The sequence below is a fragment of the Neodiprion virginianus genome, chromosome 4 (assembly GCF_021901495.1).
Source record: "Neodiprion virginianus isolate iyNeoVirg1 chromosome 4, iyNeoVirg1.1, whole genome shotgun sequence".
NCBI lineage: Eukaryota > Metazoa > Arthropoda > Insecta > Hymenoptera > Diprionidae > Neodiprion > Neodiprion virginianus.
The window spans coordinates 21,051,795-21,072,355 of NC_060880.1; the positions used below are offsets into that span (position 1 = coordinate 21,051,795).

General features: G+C 38.2%; 1 protein-coding gene across 3 annotated transcripts; it reads right to left on the minus strand.

Annotated features, from left to right (window-relative positions):
• Positions 1 to 899: 899 nt before the first annotated feature.
• On the minus strand, positions 900 to 19,335 carry LOC124303538 (eukaryotic translation initiation factor 5). Of its 3 annotated transcripts, none has more exons than XM_046760848.1 (6): positions 19,179 to 19,335; positions 18,861 to 19,011; positions 4,148 to 4,472; positions 2,506 to 3,899; positions 1,839 to 2,024; positions 900 to 1,627 (listed from the first exon to the last, which is right to left on the minus strand). In XM_046760848.1, exons 4-6 carry the CDS (start codon positions 3,529 to 3,531, stop codon positions 1,505 to 1,507), a joined length of 1,335 nt encoding a protein of 444 aa, XP_046616804.1. In that variant the 5' UTR covers positions 3,532 to 3,899; positions 4,148 to 4,472; positions 18,861 to 19,011; positions 19,179 to 19,335; the 3' UTR covers positions 900 to 1,504. The 3 variants fall into 3 exon arrangements, with proteins under 3 accessions (XP_046616804.1, XP_046616802.1, XP_046616803.1); XM_046760846.1 differs by having other exon boundaries at positions 2,506 to 3,905; XM_046760847.1 differs by lacking the exons at positions 18,861 to 19,011; positions 19,179 to 19,335 and adding an exon at positions 10,263 to 10,411 and having other exon boundaries at positions 2,506 to 3,905.
• Positions 19,336 to 20,561: the final 1,226 nt, after the last annotated feature.

Below are 20,561 nucleotides of genomic sequence, written 5' to 3' on the forward strand. Positions count from 1 at the left end.
CCATAGTTGTTCACCGCGGCTCTGTTTCAATATTATTATTCTTGCCTCAGTCTAGCTTATATGCGAATCACAATATAGTTTGTGAATTTGCGAGAAAGTAACAAGGAAGAATCGTTGAATCGCTACCTGCATGTGAGAAGTCGAATAGAAGTATGTCAGTGAACAACCCGTGCATGCTGCTGTTCGGCCCATGCTGCAGCAGCATGTAACAATCATGCTCAATTCTGCCGTAAAGCGCTCCCGGTCTGAATCGAAAACTCGTTATCACATGCTACCTGAGTTAGGTTGGAAGCGTGATTGACGGCTCTTAAACGTATACCGAAAATTATCTTATGGACGTTTGTTTGCAAACTTTTTCCAAAACATTTCTATCTGTCAGCGCTTTCAGTGCCCGGAGTAGGAACGATGAAACCAGCCCCAAAGAAGGGCTCCTCGCTAGTTACCGTGGTAACAACCTTTTACACGTCGGTGTCAATTCGCATGCAAACCAACCCGCGCTCCTAAGTACCCATAGATGCGTTTTTCGTGTTCCCGATTTATTAGCTCCCTCGAATACGAAATAGGTTTTTGGAACTAATTTTCAATGTGCTTGGTCACCCGGTTACGCGGTACTTCACACTTAAGCATCACTGAAGCAGTGAGTGATGCAGAACACATTCATGGATAATTGGGTGTCATTGGTCGAGACCATTTGAGATTGGGCTAATTACAAAGATCTACTGCGTATTAGAAAGTCATTTAAGACTATTCTCGTACGCAAAAAAAGTTTAAAAATCAACGCGTTTTCGATACGCTACCGCACAACACGAATTTTCATCATTTTTATAGTTTGTTTGATTGCTTGCACGGTCTTAAAAAGAATGTGGTTACTCTATGCTGTAACGTAGAGCATAGACGAATTCAATTGCGATAAACGTTTATTTGAATAATTATCATCAGAATAGTAAATTGATGTACAATAATGAACGTTCTCAGCAGGCCAACTTTGTCTTAACAGATGTAACTATTGATATATTACGGGATTGGATATTAATTATTATTCGACAACGGTACAATACGATCGAAATGAATAATAGCAATATTAAATTCAAAACGAAATATCATAGAAACATTGATAATAAATTAGAAGTACTTCAAAATTTGAACGATTTAGTAGTTAAAATTTTTTTTGTTTTTTTTTTCCCTGTCAGCAATATTTATAAGTATAGTATATTGCATAAAATGCAATTAAAAATTGCAACACGTTGAAATATCCTCAAGCAGAGTTTACTGCCAGTATATTTAGGCCCAAGAAAATTTTTATTTAGAACAACTTGAGAAATTGTTATGAATTGATACTCATTGAAGGTAATTATTTAAGCAAAGTATGCGCGATGTAAACTGTAGTGTGAATACTAATACAGTAAAGTAAGAAAACTCTAATATAAACTGACATTGTGCTAAGACAACTTCCCTGTTTCAGGTATATTTTTTGTCTTCTTCAATCAACACATTTCCGTACTCTTTAAATTGCATCAATGTCAACATCGTCTTCTTCTGAGTCATCAATAAGAGGTTTCTTGGTGGGCTGTTGTTGCTGCTGCTGCTGTTGTTTCAGCGGTTGCTTGGCTCTATCGTCGTATTCGATCTAGAAAATAAATGAACATAGTCTTTATTCAAAAAATTCAATCTTAATACAAAAGAATCTATTTGTTTGGACTTTCTGTGTAACGATATTTTCATCCAACCTTACTGAACACCACTTCATTCGTTTTTAAAATGTAAAGTATTCATGACTTGGCGATTACTGATTATACTAGTTGAAGAAATTAGCATAAAACTAGTTCCTAGATGCCTACCTCAAGATCATCATCTTCTTCCTGGGAATCGGAGTCTTCTTCTTCAGCTTCTTTTAACCACGTTAGGAATGGTGCCGCTTTGTCATGGATTTCCTGGGCCAAGTCTTTGGAAACATACTTCTTACTAACTTTGCTGGCCCACTCGAGTAAAGCTTTTTCTTCTAATATATCAGAGTCGTAGAAAAGCTGAAAAACAAGTAATGTAGTATTATTCAATAGCCAATAAACTAAAATTTATTATGCATTTTGTCAAAAATTAATATCTATATAGGGTGTCTCATTTTGAGTGGAGTAGTAATTTTCATAGTAATAGTATTATGGGAACGATAGGTTTCACTGAAAAATGGGATTATATATCAAAGTTGTTAAGTTTCAAGAGTGAAATAAAATAGTTCTATGTATTTGTCTATATCCATTTCTTCCATGGTTTCATTAGCGACTTCGAAATGTTTCTAATATATGACAATTTGCTCCAATCTCCTTTGTTAAACCACCTAAGGAGCTAAACTACTAAACTATTCCAAATTAAGAATGCGATCGTTAGGTCGTGCTCATTGCAAAAAACTTAACTTTTTTTTACATCTTGTGGATAAAGTATTCAGCGTCATTAATAAAAAAAATAAGTAAATAAAAAAAAAACAAAATCCCCAAAATAGTCGTTTCTTACCTTCAGGATTCCAGGAACTTTTGGCATCAACGAATCTTTATGGAGAGCGATGACCTGTTCTATGCCTCCTAACAAATACTTCTGTGCTTTAGCATCGTCGTGAGTAAAACGAAGTAGCAGTACGCGATGCTTTTTGACTTGGATGGCAATAGCATGATCAAACAATAGCTCAGCAAGAACCAACGGGGCTTTCGATTTGATCTCAAGACGCTCAGCCTCGCTAACAAGTTCCTTGTGGCTATCAAGTTGGCCAGCATCACGTCGACGTTTAACCAACTCGTAAAAAATGTCCATGCGTTCTTTTTCGGTTTTTTCGAGATCATCACTGATAGTCATGCCTTTTGCTCCATCTGTTAAATCCTGTTGCCGAGCTCGCACTGCCTCTTCAGAGACATCAACTGCCCACTGATCGTATTCATCTTCAACAGCAATTTTAGTCGGAGCTTGAACTATTATATCCGTAGTACTGTTTTCGTTTTCAGGGGAACCTGAACGATCACCGTTAGTATCACCGTTAGTTTTCTTAGAACGTTTGCCACGCTTTCCTTCAGTAAGAGAACTTCCTGTGGCTGCTGGGTTCAGGCTTGGTGGATTCTTCAATATGAATGTATTGAGTTTGTGGTTGAATTCAAGGAGGTTATGATGACCACAGGCTTTGCATCCCTGAGAAATCGTTCCCTTTTTTGCGCTGATAAGCAGTTCAGTTTCCGGATTGTCACAAGCAGGACACAAAACGTATTTTCTGATGAATCCATCGAGAAGATCTTGAAGTTTGGTTGCATCATGAGATCCGTTAACGATGAATCTTTCATTTTTAAAATCAAATTGAGTCTGAGCTCCAAGTTCGCATCCAAAGTACTTTGTTGGATACGTGGGGGGTCTCCCGATGGCTTTGGCGACTTCTATCATGTTGACGATTACAGTTTTTATTCCATTGCCTTTGCCCTCTACCTTGGCTTGAATCCGAGGCATTTTGTAGCGATAAAAGGCATCGCTAACAGCCCGATTGACGTTTAGACTTCCCATGGTGACTGGTATTTTCGCCTTCTACTTCTCGCAAGTTTATGAGTTCGTTCAAACTGTAACAACTTTTGACGAGACGTTTTTGCGAAACGTAGAAGCAGCTTGTACGAATGTTTTGCGTCGTGCTCTTGCCGTACACCTTGTCTCTGGAGCTCAGGTCGGTAACGTCCTCAAACTTCTATATTTTATTTTGACGGTTTTGAGCAACAGTTTGATTGCTGAGCAGTGACGACCTTGCCTGGCAGTGGCTACCTACCGGTAGCAAACAACGTGTCAAGTCAGGGCTGGTTGTTTTCGTTGTTGCGGTTTGGTATGCCGCGATACCTTGTGACGACAGTCACGTTTCCCTGAATGGTTGAAGCTTCCGATGCCTATTACTGAAAATGATTACAAATCATTCAATTTTCAACATATTTACAGTGTTAAAGAAGATCAGGGATCTCAGACGAAGTTATATATTTTATTATTATATAACAAAGCAATATGTAGTTGTAAAAATGAGACTATTGGTTGAATTATACTGTAATCATTCAATTAAAATATGCAAGATTGGTAGATTTATGTTCATGACAAACTTAATTTCTGTGTACTGAACACAGTAAAGTGTGACAAAAATCACCTGGAAAATTTTGAGGTCCTGTGTTTGGGCAGGACCAGATGGTTTAGAAAACGTTGGGTGGTATCTTGGTGCGGATTTTGCCTCGGTCTGGTGGGCAGAGGGGGGTGGTCTTCAATGATCATACACGCTGCCTGTCTACCGCTCTTGCCTTCAATAAAGCCTGAACGCCACACCGATATTATTGTTCGACCGGTTGTCGATAGCGAAAGATTAGCCTGCGTGGAAGAGATGGTTCTGCAAATCTTGGGACCGTTGGACAATGTCCGCCCTCCGCCGCCTTTGCTGCAATACACCGATCCTTTCCCTCTGGATATCCTGGATGTTTCTGTTGGAAGAAAAAAAATAATACCTCTTTTAATAAATTTTTATATGAAAATAAATTGAATTATATCAAATTATCATGAAAGTCTCTCGGTTGTGAATAACGTGTTTTCAATAAGTATTTAATTTCTACGATTTGGAAGTCCTATTCATATTATCAATCTCATCAGCATTATTCTCAAAAATTCATTGGTAAAAACAAGATTCCTATACCTATAATTGATTAACGCCTTTAGACGAATCTGAAGAAATAACTTTACTCCATGTAATTTCTGAAATGATATGCACTTCAACTTCGTATTAAGTTAACCCTAGAACGCATGTACGGGGTAGTTAACTATCGCAGCTGTCTTTCAAACTGCTCTCTTAAGCTAAAAAAGTGACATTATCAGCTGGGGACTGTGACCACAATTCAGTTTCACTATCTGGCTGCGATCTTAAACTGCTGGGGTAGCTAACTATCCGACTTTGCTGTGAGTGAATTTTACTTTTTTAATCAAACAAAAATATTGAACTTGTTAAAAAATACATGTACTTTGCATATCGAAGCAATTTTCTCTGCCAAAGTGCTTTTTTTTTAGCACTTTTTGCAGTTGATTGAATTTTTCACTAACTAAGCTTCATCAAAATTGGATTTGGTCTTCACCGTTCGTTTCCTTATTAAAAAACGAAAAGATTTGTGTACTTACTGGTCCCATTATCGGTTTTGGAAAGATTTTACGAACGAGAAAAGCGTGGGGTTGTTAACTATCCCGCTCATGTGTTAGACGGCAGGGAAAAAAGGTACATGCGTTTTCTGGGTTAAACTAAATTTAAAATATTTCTTCGTAATAATTAACGCCATTTGTTGAGAAAACGGATTCACTACATTAAAAGGGAATAAATTTGGTAAATATAAATATGTTAAATGAGTAGTCACGTTTTAAGACACGACTATAGTTGCTACACACATACTACAGCATCCTAAAGCACTCGAATATTTTCATAATATTCATGATACTTCGAAAAATTGATATCAGTTAAAGGGAAACTTGAATTATAAATAAAAGCCAAGAGCATAAGATCCAAACGTATCAAACACGAAGAAATCATTAAAAATTAATTAAAAATCAATTAATACCCTTTTGAAACTGTACCCAGAAAACAAACGTGTCGAAAACCGATCTTTTGAACAATTTTGCAGAGACGTTTTTTATACAAGGCAAATATACGACATTAGTACGTCTTTTTGAAAAAGGTAACTATTTTGATGAGACATACGGATTCTACAAGTGTTAAACAGCATTGAAGACGGGTTTCTGTGACATTCTCATTTTTACCGTCACATGGATCTGCATGTAGACTAAAATAGTACGCGTAGCTCTTAGCAAATATGCACACTGAAGCGCCGGAACTGCCTTGGAACGTCTTCCATTGAACACATTGTAATTTACTTTACAGTGGCCTAGGAGCCGTTCAACAGCGAAATGAGTAACTGTAATTAAGGAATCTCTTTTCCACAATTTAATATCATCAGTCGATGGATATCCGTGGGTAACTACTGGTATCTGACCTCTGTATATTTTCCTAATTTCAGGCATCGGCAGTACTAAAAAAAGTTACGTGCTTCGCTTTCCCTGAACACCAATTTAGCGCAACGGTTTCGGCCGGTCTCCGCTCCAACGATCCTTATAGATAACGCCGAAATCCCTCAAGGATACCATCTTTCTAGATTGGCAAGATTTTTGAATACAGAATTTTATATTGTCTCAGTCAATTGGCGCCCAACTTCTCAGGCTATGATGCGTAGAAACCGTTAGGAAATATTCACAATTACATAAAACACATTCTAGGTTTGATGATAACGGACTTGTGCGTAGAGAGAAAGAAAATTAACGTCATAATACGCGCAAGTAGCAAAAATCCAGAATTTTACGGAAGCATTTAAAAAATGAAGTTAATTAGAAGAAACGTGCGAATAAAATGGGCTAATATGTTTGATTCATACCGTCGTCGAGACATTCGATTTTCTAAGAAAACGCCGCTGTTCAATACCTTCAATACGTAATTTGCAATTTTTGTAATTTTCTCATCATCGTAGTGAAGGGCGGGATCGGTGTGAGATTATACTTTTATTCCTTTTTTCAAATATCTCGTTACACGCGTGACCTATTTATGTGAACCGCATCACTTGTAAGCACCATCGTAATGAGATTTCCAAAAGCTGTTTGTAGAGGGCTAGATCTGCTTGAAATTGCATTTGTAGAGGTCGAGTATGCGTGTTATTTCCCTTGTACCGCGATTCGATTTTTTTTTTTCTTTTGTGTTTGTAATTATTTTTGGGTAGTCTGTCGCACACGCGGGTCAGGTTTTATCGATCATTTGGACGGTTTTCGCGAGGGCTCAATCCCAGGGTCATGATAGCGAAAATCTTCGGGCCCCTACACTGCGGCTTTGACAGCCGTGATGTTGTTGTTGACTAAACAAATGGAAAGAGAAATGGTTCAAAGGACAGTCGGAGACAAATCGTGTCTCAAAAGAAAAGAACACCGAATGAAAAAATGTCAAGACGGTGAAAAACGGGAACCAGAACCACCGTAATAAGAGCAATCAAGTTTAATCATTTTAAACGTTTTACTTGTGAAACCTCTTCTCGGATTGTTCAATATCTTAGCATGTGATACTCGAATTCACTCAGTTTTATCACTTCTACGTATAGCGATGTTGTTTTGCCCATGTTTATTGTCATTGGCATAAATAACATTGTAGGAGATTTTGTAGTGGGTTTTTCTCCTATCGTAACTTTTGATTCATTCAGACGCCTCCCACGAATCAACCTGTATAAACTTTCGAACACAAAGTTATGCTTTCCTGCACTTGGTTTTCGAAAGTTTTCTCCTTTGTTAAATCAGTGATATCAAATTCGCTTTTATATTTTGTACGATTCTCGCATTTTCATTAAGAGTTGAAGTTCGTATAGCGTTGATTTTCGTTTCTTGTTTATTTTTCAGTTTTATTAGGTCTCAAAACGTTTTTTTCATTCGAACAAAAATCCCCGATTCTACGGGAAATAGGGCGTTTAGTTGATGCCTAGTTCGATAAGACTAATGTTTGTTTTGAATAGTTTATTATATGAGGCGGTTCCTAAGAGATGGCTTAAAAATCAATTGAAATCGTTGAACATTGCTTGAAATCATTCGGAACCAAAGCACAAATCACTTAGTTTCCGACCGAAAATCGCTTAAATTGTTTAAAATCAAGATGGAAGTTGCTCGCAATCGCTGAATATCGTTCGAAATTTAAATCACCGAAAATCGGTTGAAATCGAGTGAAATCGAGTGAAATTATAGGGAATCGTGTGAAATCACTGAAATTTTGCAATCGCTTGTCACATATAGTCTGTAAGTGAATAGCTTCTCGAGTTTTACCTATGTTGACTATTAACTAGGTACGCGTATCGTGGATACGAAAAAGCCATAGTCAGCACAATTTTACATGCAATGCTCGAACACATACAATGACGTGAGAAAATGTAATCCTACAACTATTGGAATGTGGCGATCGTCAACGGCTTGGAGAAGCCATGATCGTGCGGTAAAGTTTTATAATTACCGTTGTTGCGTTGGTGCACCTGGTATCACGTGACTCGCAATCGGCATAGAGTTCCGCGGTTAAGTCACGTGGTACCAGGTGTACCAATACAGCAGAATAAACATTCAATTTTATACACATTAGGATGGCTCAACAACATTTTTTTCTTAGCATGGATCGAAACAGTTTATTTGCGTGCTAAAACAAATTCCTGTGAAAAGAGAGTTCTGTAGCTCAATATTAAAATGATGAACACGTGAAATATCGTAGGGACAGCGACGGGGCAATCGTTGGGTTTTTAATGTTTTTTTTCTGCACCCATACTTCGCTGAAGCGAACCATTCGAAAGAGTGCAAATATCACGATCGAAAAAGCTCAAGATTTTTGGAATCAAACAGTAATTCCTATCCGCCCGATAAGATGTTGTAACACTCAAACAACTTGACTCAAAAAGTTTGTAAAAAAAAAAAGCAAGTGCACTATGCGCTTATTCAGCAATATAGGCTCATACCCTGTCGCTGATCCCTCTGATTTTTCACGCGTTAATCAGAAACGAAATACAAAAGTCCCGTGAGTGACGTTTTAAACAGCTTTTAAAAGCTACAGGGCTCTCTTTTCACGGCTAATTTGTTTTAGCACACAAATCAAGTTTTTCGATCCAGGCAAGAAAAATGATTTTTTTTTTTTTTGCCCACCCTAATATAAATATTTTTTTTTTTACCGGCGGAAAACGGTTTAAGGAGGTGAAAATCACCCCCAAAGAGGGCACCCAACAAACGGGGTAATTTCTTGATGCACTTGATGTATTTCAATGAAATCACCGCTGAAATGTTTCTATTGATGAACACCATCGAACCTCTCGAGACTGCGGATACCGCAGACTCAAAGTCAATAGATTACATTCGCAAGTTTATTGTACCCATTACGTAGGTATTTGCTTTTCTCTGGCCCTGTAACGTTGATCAAAGATTGGTATGCGTGTTTTAGCCCAGGCCCACGCCTTACTAGTTAGCAGGCATGCGATTTTTCAAATATACCGATCACATTTCAATATTTTGGAATAATCTGACAAGCAACACATTTCTGGTACATATGTATAAATTACGGTGATATAATGACAAAATGACCGCACCAAAGACATGCCACTTCAGATTTGTAACGCGACATCCACCTAGAGTGTTGATTGATTGATAGACGTGTTTATTTGTGCACGATAAATTAACAATATGCTTGTCTCTTCGAAGTGGCGATGTCGTATTAAAATTTCCTCGAAATGGTATAGATATAGATATTCCAAATAAACATATGTCAATCGAAATCAGATGGAATTATGACAGAATAAAGAGAATGATATTCCTGAATACAAATTCGGGGTCACGCCCATTGCATATGGCAGAAAATCTCTATATACGTATTTAAAAAACTCTACGTATCGATGTTTTATCGTACACGCATTGCGATATTTTCTTCACCGTGAATGTGAACTGCAGTAATAATTACTTCGCGACTGACCAATATATTATAACAGCAATAATTCACAATCAGAAGCAAAACGAACACTTTCTGCAATATGCAACAGCAATGAACTTCGAATATTGATTTAATACAGTAAGTCATTATACGACGTGACTATCATACTTATGATTCTAATATTCCTTTCCATTCCTTTCGGAACGTAAACTGAAGACATTCATAACGTTCTTTTCGCGGATTTCTGTAACATGGATTAAGCATTGATCCAGAATATTCCTTTTTTGTGACAAAATAGCATGATTTGCCATTTATCGCAACCCTTCTGGCCGGGTTTCGCAACCATCAAGCATGGCTCTGTTACCGCACTGTTAAAATATAGTTTCACCTGCACATGTAGAGTCTCTTGTCATGCTCAGCGTTGAAAATCACCCAAACTCGAGTCCATTTTTTTTGCAGTTCTTGCGATATTGAGAAAAAGCCTCGCATTATTCAGTCCGTCGTGCGGAAGGATTACGCACAAGAAGTTCCAAATTATGACATTGTACAAAAAATATTCGGCAAACGGCCTGAATTACGCGGTTGAAGCCTTAGCAGCAGGTCAATTGGAATTAAGAGTTTAATTTTTGCAGACCCAACGCACGTATTTTGAGCCCGGAAACTTCCTACTTCCAGCGAATGACCCGGGCGTTAGAGGAAGGGCTTGACTTCAATCGTGCGATTTACAATAAACGTCGCGTACACGTAAAGTTACCTTCTCGGTGATGACGCATAAGTCGAGATTTGCGTATGGTGGCTCTGGTGTTTCGCTGCTCTACTACAATGCGGCAGGTGATATGCCCCCGATAACAATACGACGGAGATTTAGCTCTCTACTGAGCAGAGTTTGCCGTTCGTGTCCCGGACGATATTCGCCAGCCGATTATACCCCCGCGTTTTGCGCAAGCGTCGTTTAACTGTAAGGCGGACGTCGAGATGGTGCCTATTGATCGTCCTCAACGACGACGTCAGTTACGGGCGCATTCAGGGTGCGACACGTACTTCCTCTACACGTATTGGCAAGGCCGAATTTTCGCGAGTGCAATGCGGAAAGTTTGCGGCGCGCGATATACTTTAATTAATACGTACCGTGTACAGACCCTCAGATTTATTCCGACACATTTAAGGCCGCCGGTGTATTCTGCCGCCACTCGTTTAAACATGAGAAAAAGATGCCGTCGGTGGCAATGAATGCGTCGGAATTATCCAAGGGTTCGTACCTATAGATATAAAGGAATAGGTCATCCGTTATATATCCGGTATAATATTTTTAATTTTTAATAACATTTCAGATTGCAGGTCTTTTACCAAATTTTTTACTGCAAGGTTGGGCAAAATGCAGCTTTTACCGATGCGTTTGAAATACGAAATGGAAAATGCTTGTAAAAATGTCATTCCGTTCCACTCAACGAAAATTTGAAACATCAACCCTATTCTATCGTTGAGAAAAATTTTGAAACAATTTAACCCGATTGAAGCAACTGATTGCGGTCTCTCGTACTTTGAGTCTCAGCGGTGGGAAATTTTTGGCGTAAAAACGAGCCAGGTATACAAGCCTGCATCTCGTTTCGTTCAAACGAACCTTCGGAACTTGAGGCACCTTTTAAATGAACAAATTGAGGTGCTTTCCTGACTTATATGTATTCGAAAAGGAAAATGGGTATTTGAAGTGAGTCAAAAAATGTAAAATGGCGTGTATACTGTAGTTGTTAAAAATGTCTAGCAGTTAAGATCAGGGGTGTGCGGGTTCCTGAAATCTCGGGTATTCGAACTCGGGTTCGAGTCGGGGTTTTGGCAATCCCGAAATCTTTGAGTACGCGAAATTTCCGGGAACCTGCTCCAAAATTAATCCATTTTACCCGACCCGAGCCAGAGAATTTCAGTACCTGCACACCCTTACTGGACGATAATAAAATCATTTCACGATGATATGCTAATGAAGCAGATGTGAAGGAATCCGAGAGTATAATTTTCTGTGAGCCTCTAGTCTGATTTTTGAGACTAGAACCTCCAAACCTCAAAATACCAGACGACTACGAAATTGTCCTTTAGATTTTCCGGGGTTTTGGAAATGACACAAGTGCGAAATCTTCAAAAATCTCCGTTCACTTCAGAAATTCCGGTATTTTTGGAGAAGCGAAAACAGCCGTGACCAAAATTTTCGAGATCCCTGCAATCTTCGGCAAACCCGAGATTTTCGAGGAACTCGAGATTTTCGGGTCCCGAACTTTTGGGCAATCCGACCCGAAAGTAATCCATATTATCCGATCCGATCCGACCCGACCTGAAGAATTTTACACCCCTTGACGACCCAAAGATACACCTTGGTTGCTTGAATTTGATTCCTGCGTATTCTTTCTTTTTTTTTTTGTACATGGAACTGCTATATTCTGTTGATGTGTCTCATGTTAGGCGACATTACGAATCCATCTTATGTAAATAATCAAGCAATTGGGATAGACGATGGTGAACAAGTATTGCATTTCAAGTACACTTTGGTAGGCACAGGAAAACGCAGTGTTGAAGATTCTTACTAGATTTAGCTGGTCACCGTTATTGAAAAGATATATTGCAAGTACTGCAGTCACACGTTGTTTATTTCTGGAACATCATACACAAAACGCTCTCATCTCTCTGGAAGCTAAAGAGAAGTTACAGGCAGACACAGGTCCTCACGTGCAAGTCAGTCAAGATATTTGTCGAATCACTACTTCATCCGAGTAAAAGGATCGACGCGTTGCTAAATACAATCTCTTAAAGTTGAAAATTAAGTGAAGTCCTGGCAATTTCAATATACTTCATTCTAATCGGAATTAAATAATAAATAAATCGCTTAGAAATCTTGAAAGCAAACTGTGATAACGATACAGCTTGCAATATCTCCAAAAGCTTCAGACTCTCCAAGCATTGTAATATTATAATTACTAGTATTACAAATAGGTATTGAATAAAAATTACAATTTTTGACTTCCTACTTCTGTCCCACACTGAAGTGCAATGCTTGTGTTATTACAATAATCTCGCATGTATCGTTTGGCTTCGCGTGACGTCCGAGTCCACCACCTACAATAAAGAAGCCAACGCGCGATATTTGTCTTCAATCATGAACCTTGTATTATTGTTTTTTACAGTTTTCTCATCAACGAATCTTCGCATCGTATTTTCGTAACTCTACATAGCATGGTTATGTATAAAAATGGTTTATTATTAGAAACGCGATCTAACGAAAAGATCCATCTCCCCAAGACTCAGCAGAACGACGTTTTTGGCTGATGCTATTTCGCATCAATGTAAAGTAGGTTTAATATTACGTCAGTTAGATTATTGTTTTACACTCGGCGCATCGATCTCTTTTTCCGACACCACGTAACTCTTTCCACACCGTCGTAGTTACTCGCGTGAACGTAAGAAAACGTTGTAAAAAATCACTGTATTTTGCAAATTTAGAGTGACTCTGAAGTAGTTGAGTTTGCAAAATATACGAGTATAGTTATTTGGCACGTTACTGCAGACTATTGAATTTCACATAATCCCGAAGTTGCGAAATAACGATTGCTTATGAAAATGCATCGTCACGCTAACCTTGCGAACTTCAACCTTATCCCCCGCACGGATAATATTCAGCCTAGAGGTCAGGAGTCCACATGGACGTAAGGTCATTGCCGCACCCGCACATTTCATGATTAAAACTGATCATTTTTTCATCGGGACAGCAGACTCTCAAATTTTCACCCACAATTACGAGGCTGAAGTTAGTAATGCGTAACGAGATATTAGGGGGGGTGTCACTGTTTAGCAATTTTGTACTGACTTTGAAGCAGCCAAGTTTTGAAATTATAAATTATTTTCACCTTGGTATAATTCACTGCATTTCAGCCAATGCTAAAATTGCGAAATTGCGGGCTTTGCTAACTGCATATCTCATAATGTCGAATGAAGTAGTGCGAAAACCTAATAAATGACAAAGCAAACGAGATCTTTGAATTCAGAGAATCTGCAGAGCAATCAGATCTGACAAGCCGTTTCGTGTTAATCGTTGTTTGTTTTTATTACTGTTAATTTCACTACCAAAGGTGTGATAATCGAAATACGAATAAAATGCGCAATTGATTACGTGGCGTAATAATGACGTACCGGAAAATCATGGTATGCAAATGATAGAAAACATGAATCGATAAAGTTTGTACACACGTCACAGGATATAATACGTTTATGCTCGTGCCTCACCTTCCCGGTACGACCGAGTTTAAATTCCTTCCCACCATCACTATATACATATATCGCTACTAAATCATGAATATAAACATCCTACATACCGATTATATTTCATGGGCGAGAAAATAAATCCTACAATCATTTGTTATATTCTGCATTACGATGAACAGAAAGAACCAATTCACCAGAAGTACAATTTAAAAAGATATCCGATTTATGCTTCAAAGGCATTGATTACTCTCGCAGCTTTTCAATTTCCCATAAAATTTCATATTCGTATTATCTTATATAACTGTCTTTCGAATGACAACGTGGACTGACAATCGTCAAGTCCGCGTTACGTTGAACGCACACTCAGGTTTTTGGTAGGTACGCGTGTGTATGATTGCAATTCGGCAGCGTGTAGAGCGCGCCATGTGTAACATTACACAACGTTGTATCAGAAGCTACCGTATCTTATGTAATGACGTACCGCACGTTCTCACAGTGATTCTCATCGCACCTTCCTTATTCGGCGGGCTTCACGGTGATCAAGTCAAGGTAATTTTAGGGAAAATAGGGCGGTATTAGGGTTCCGATATGTTTTCATTGTACTGACTGAATAGAACAGAACTAGATACACACTGGGATGACCGTTAATTCGGTCGTTTAGAAATTTTTTCCATTGCACCACGAAAATATAGTCATATTATAAGCAAAAAAAAATTTCCCTTAAATATAGAAATTTACGGATAATATCAACACGTGCCGGGGCGAGATTGAAATTTTGATTGTGAAATACTTTGAAATTTTCGATGTTTTTAAATTGTCTTTTTTTTTTCACAAAGTAAAATGGACTGAAAAAGTCAATTTGATACTCGAGAACAATGTTTAATATCCAACTAAATGTAGGAAAAAAATAATTTTGGATAAGCGCACGTATTCCGTAGATAACGGCACTCGATTAAACCGTAAAAATTATGGTTTTGTGAAATATTTTTTTTATTTTTTTTATTACCATGTTAAGTTGAAACAATAAACATTGTACTCGAGTATAAAATTGATTTTTTAGTCCATTTCAATTTATGAAAGGAAAAGGAACTGATTGGCAAAAATAGAGAGATCTTAGGGGGAAATTGACTGCTTTGGGGTACATTTGGGCGAAATCTTCAGTTTTAGAGTGCTTATGGGGAATGAAGAAAAAATAGGATAATGAAAGGGAAATAGGGGACTCACTGCGTAACCAGTATTACTGATAGTTTATTTATTTTTATTTTTGTATTGCGTTCTTAATTTAGGACCTTAGGTGTTTCCTTTTGTTCTTTTCAGTTTATTATATCTCTTTTTAACGCGTGATTTTACATTACGTTCGATAGGATTTCATTTTGCGTATGATTCTCTGCATGTATGATCTTTAACAATAGTATTATCACGTTGAACACTTATGTAGATGTATAACGGATCCTAAAATATTAAAAAATATTTCCTGTCGTTTGGCCTTGAGGTTTATTTACCGTCATTGCAAAAGTTTATTCAACTGGAAATTGTTTCCTTTTGAATGCAAAAGCAAAAGTATACACATCGTCAGAATGTAATATAAGGCGTTTCATAAAGATTATTTCTTTTGCTTAATCACCCGTAGAATTTCACAATGTAAAATATTATAAGTTCTGGAACAAATAATTTTGTGCCGTTATACGAACTTTTATTAGTACTGAGAATTTTGATTGGTATATAATCAGGGAATTTACTCTTAATCGCAAATTGTGTGGGGAAAAAATTTTGCCGACTTAAAATATTTTCACATATTCTTGTAGAATATCTTCCAGTACCAGCATTTAAAATAAATTTTACAAATCTTATTTTTCCTGGCTTTAGCGCGTATACTTTGTGTCAACCGAAATTTCACGGAAGTATTTGCATAATAAACAAAACTTTTATCGGTAAACTCACCTTTTCACTACAAGTTCATACTGAGATTTTGGCATATAGTAACTGTCTAAAATTTTCACCAAAAATAGCTAACTCACTGCCAGAAGTTTACTGCTGGTAAATTGTTACGCGTTACAACTCGTAAAACGCGATCCATAAATTTTAATACGTACTTGGGTGACATCGGTGCATCGTTCCAAATAAAAACATCTGTGTTTTCGAGAAATAAACAAACGTCAAACGTTCATTCAGGGTAATCGGTTTTAATCGCATCAGGCGAATATTTCAAAAAGGAAAAGAGATACGAGAAAAAGTTCTATGCAAAACTTGAAAGGTTTCAAGGGGGAAAGATGACGCTGATATGGGTCAACGTTATGGAATATGCCGTTTTTGTGATTGTTTAAGTAACGCCTGATTTTAGATACAGATGAGGCACTTTAAATATGTGCAGCTGAGAGCCGGATCAAAAATGAATTCTTTACAAATTTTGTGTAAGACTTTGTCTTATATCTCATCACGATTTTGAAATATTCGCCTGGGGCGATTAAAACCAACCACCCTGTATGACTAGCCGTGAAAAGGTTAACCGGTCGTACTTCATCACTGTGTAGACGAAAAAGAATATTCATCTCGTGTGAGTTTAATATTTTATGTGTGTTGAAATTTTGCTCTATCAACGGAAGCTTTCAATTTTCAATTCATGACATGAGATGTTATAAGCACAAAAATTGATACCATCTTACAACAAAGTTGTTTTATTGATATTTTCGCAATTCACCGACAAGTATATTATTAATTTGTATAATCATTACCGATATTGATTTATACATTAATCAATCAGAGTCGAGGCTGTAGGCGTGGTTTTGTTTACTCCACAATAAAGATCCAACTGGCGGGAAGTTTCAAATAGAATACAGAGTTATTTATGCAAAACCTGAATCACGAGATGCGGCACTTCTCCAAGACTCAATTCCACGGAAGAATCAGGTTGAGAATAAATTTTTAATAAATCACTAACTGTCTTTATATTTTCCAGCTCGGAACCGCGAAATTAAAAACTTATTCCAAGTCACACCGTTGGTTGAATCTATTTTTACAACTACCAAATTCAATCGCGTAGAACCAGAATTATTTTAGATAAAATATACAGCGTTGTGCAATTCGAGTACGTGAGTTGCTGAGTGGAATCTTCACACAGTCGTATCGTTCATCATAATTTACTGACAATATTAATTGTCAAGCGCTCAAAAATAATCCTCTTGTTAGCCCCATTTAGATTGGGTTAAATTGTGAAATAATACTATTTTTTCGCGTGCGACATCTTCTCGAATATTGTTTCCTAAAAGTTAGTAGTTCGTAACATCATACAGATGTCGCTGAAAATATCTCGCCAAATACGTTATCGCGAAAAAAAACGGCATTTTGAATCTGTGTCAATTTTTTTAACACATGTATGGTTGACCCGTCGCGTGCGGTCAAATAGCATAATCTCTTCCGTGGAGGACTATTTGAAGCAATCGAAAAACGCTACACAAATACATTTATTTCTAGCGTTGGCGGCAAAAAAAAACTCAGTTTTTCACGTCTACCCGATACACAAACCGAAATCATTTACCTACCAATTCTAATGACGTATGTACAGCGCTATTAGTTGATACGCTCACTGCTGTTATCATTTCGTTCACGCGCATGCTACTTAAGTGTATTCTCAGTATAAAAAACATACACAGAATGCATATTCATGTTCAGTAAACCAATGGATGTATCTTAAAGTTATAAGAACCATGCTTGCTTTGGAAATTTCGTGACGAAAAATTTTCTTTGCTGTCAAAGGTTGGATAATGTGTACATATAATATGTGCATCTGTGTACATATAATATGTGTATGTATCCACACATCTATACGTGATATATCATGACGCTCGCATCCGTTTGATGACGTCACATCATAACCCCGTCGGCACACTTTAAAAGTTCCACTTCGTAGTAGGATATAGAAGTTTGCCAATTGCGTTTGGGGAATCGCTTGTTTCTCAACTCCTCCGTTATTATTATTATAGATTGAAAAAAAATGCACACACGCTATTATAGGTACATGTATGTACATGGATTTATTTTAATATTATTGCATGGCGTGGAAGAATCGAGCATACCATGCATTATCTCATACACGCAGATCGACAATAACAGAATACAGAAAGACTACCTTTCTTATGCTCGGTAGAAAAAATATTGAAGCACTCTAAGTGTCAAGAGCGAGTGACCAATCGATTCAAAGGGAAAACAAATTTGCGAGTATTGTGTAAACGGACTAAACGGTATGAAACGGAAATAGGTGAGCTGGTTAATTCAAAATTTGAACGAATGCAGGAACACACTTAGAAACGTGAGATATTCTTTACAGTTTCCTGCGCATACTTGACCAAGTGATAAGCTTAGTTACGCGGATGTAGGTACGGAATGACGCAATGACGTAACGAGGCTGTTTTCGTACATCGAAAACGCAAAATCGGACCGTCGAGATGTGGCGGAGATGAAAATAAATAGCTAATTATAATTCAATATGTGAAAATTTCTGATCAAATATCAATGGGCATATCGGTAGAAGGTTCGCAGTTCGTTCTTCGTATTTTGAGAACACCGAGAAATAACATCTGGCACCGAATGAATAACGATTTTTTAAATCAGAGAACGCACCGTGTGGGGCCCTCAAATTCCGTGTTTCGTACATTTTGCGCATCGGGCGAACACGTTCGTCAGCGAGCGGTAGTTGTTATCGTAGATTTATCATTTCAGAGGGCTTTATAATCGACGTTGCGCAGCATGAATAGTATATTGGACAACAGTTCATATTTCAAGCGAGGAGAACGGTAGGCCATTTTGAATATGGAACGTGATGTAGAGCGTTGAAGTGTATATAAGTACAAAGAGAGGGAAGGAGAAAGGGAGGGCGAGAAGTAGGTGTTATATTGTACCCAGGTTTGTCGGCGGATGGTAGAGTTGATAAAAAATAAAGATCAGATTTCTCGAAGGGTAATAGCCATTCAAGAGCAGAGTTCACATCCAAAATGGCTGTTGCTAAAATTAGCTTTGCAGAAAAAAAAAAAAAAACCTTCTGGTGTTAATTACCGATAGTTATATTTAATTTAAAGAACGACAAAATAAAAAAAAAATAGCGTAACCTCACCTTGACGTTGATGAAAAGTCATATAAAATGGTAACGCCCTGCTGGACGGCCGCCTTCTAGCGTGAAAATTAAAAGAAAAATTCACAAAAAATCCAAGACAGATGGTTCGCCCTTTTGAGAGCACCCAAAGTCGCTGTGCAGTTTTGATAGCCTGTAAAAGAGAAAGAAGCAAAAAGTACGTGTATGCTGCAGAAGGAAAACTTTCATCTCGAACAAAACACCAATCACTAACACCTGGGATTATGCAATTTTTAACGACTATACGCCAATCTTAGCCAGAGCGAGGAAAAAAGTACGTTAACCACACCTAGTACCTACTTTTTTGCCAAGAAATTACAGCGGAACGACCCGACCCGAACGACGGCTACTAGATGTCTGTTTCAATAATGAATAAAACATTAAACAGTCGGGAAACTGACTTCCGTCGTAGCGCAAACGGAGACCGGACAAGAATGGGTATGAGAGGCAGTGGTGTAAAATAAAAGGGATAGGCGATCCAAGTGGCGTTGTTGCGCTGTGCTCGTCTCGACCTGTTTCACGGAATATCCACCAGATGTCTCGTGGGCATAAACTTCAAAAGACGGTTAACAAAACTATATTACGAGTAACCGGATCCTATCAAAGAATTAAGGCCAGCTCTGGGCAATTTTACCGTTATATCCGGGGAGGCCAAGAGCTAGTCGGTAATGTTAGCAATTTGAAAGTGTTTAATGGTAAAAAAAACAAACATGTCGGCAAGCATTCCGTCAGGAGCGTTGAGTTACGGGGTCGCTGAAGCCCAAACCGAAAGACACAGATCCGGTGTCCTGGAGCCGGTCCTCTCTGTTGCACGATCGAAAGACTGGAGAACAACCGCTAGGCGGAAAATCATAATAAGGCAACTTGTATGAGCCCTGTAAGCCTGTGTGTTTTCCCCACCACGTCACCGATTAGAGTGAGAGGTCCGACTCCAGCTATTGCTTTCTGTTTCTAATTACGACCTCAACTCGTGCACAGAACCCTAGGTATCATTCTGTCGCAAGTTCACGCAATGGCCATCACCCGAGCGAGTGTATGACTCTACCGGTAGACCACTATTTGCCAGTTCCCGCAGTTGCAGGAAGACTTTCATATGTGCGCTTATGAAAGAGGCCTGCTGCAGATTTGTGGCAGATAACACGTACTTACGCTTTGCCGCAAGAAAAAAAAAATTTGTCGCTTCGATAACCGAGCTGATTGATACCGTACATGTTCCGAATGGGATAGAATCAGTAACTGTTTGATAGTCTCAATTTTGTAGCTGTTTGCCACGACGCTGTTTCAATGTGTGTTCGAAGCATAGATTTATAGAGATAGACTGAGCGCTCCTACAAGAGGTACTGAAGCTTACATATAAAGGACAGAGATATACCGGGAGGCTGCTCTCTCTTTTCAATCGGTTTCACACCGGGAGACAAGGGCGTAGTGGAAGTGGACAGCTATAGATATAGGCGCATAATTTCGACTCATTCTCCCTCTACCGCCTCGATCCCCGCCACAAATATCATCAGAGAGAGCAAGGAGTACTACTCCCGGCATATTTCTGTCCTTTAAATGTTTGCTTCAAGCGGCTCATATGCGCGCTCAGTCTATCTTTTATAAGTCTATAGATTATAGTTTTGTGCACTTGTGAGATAGTTACAAGAAAAAAACCGTTTAATCGCCACCTATGTGTGAGAATTC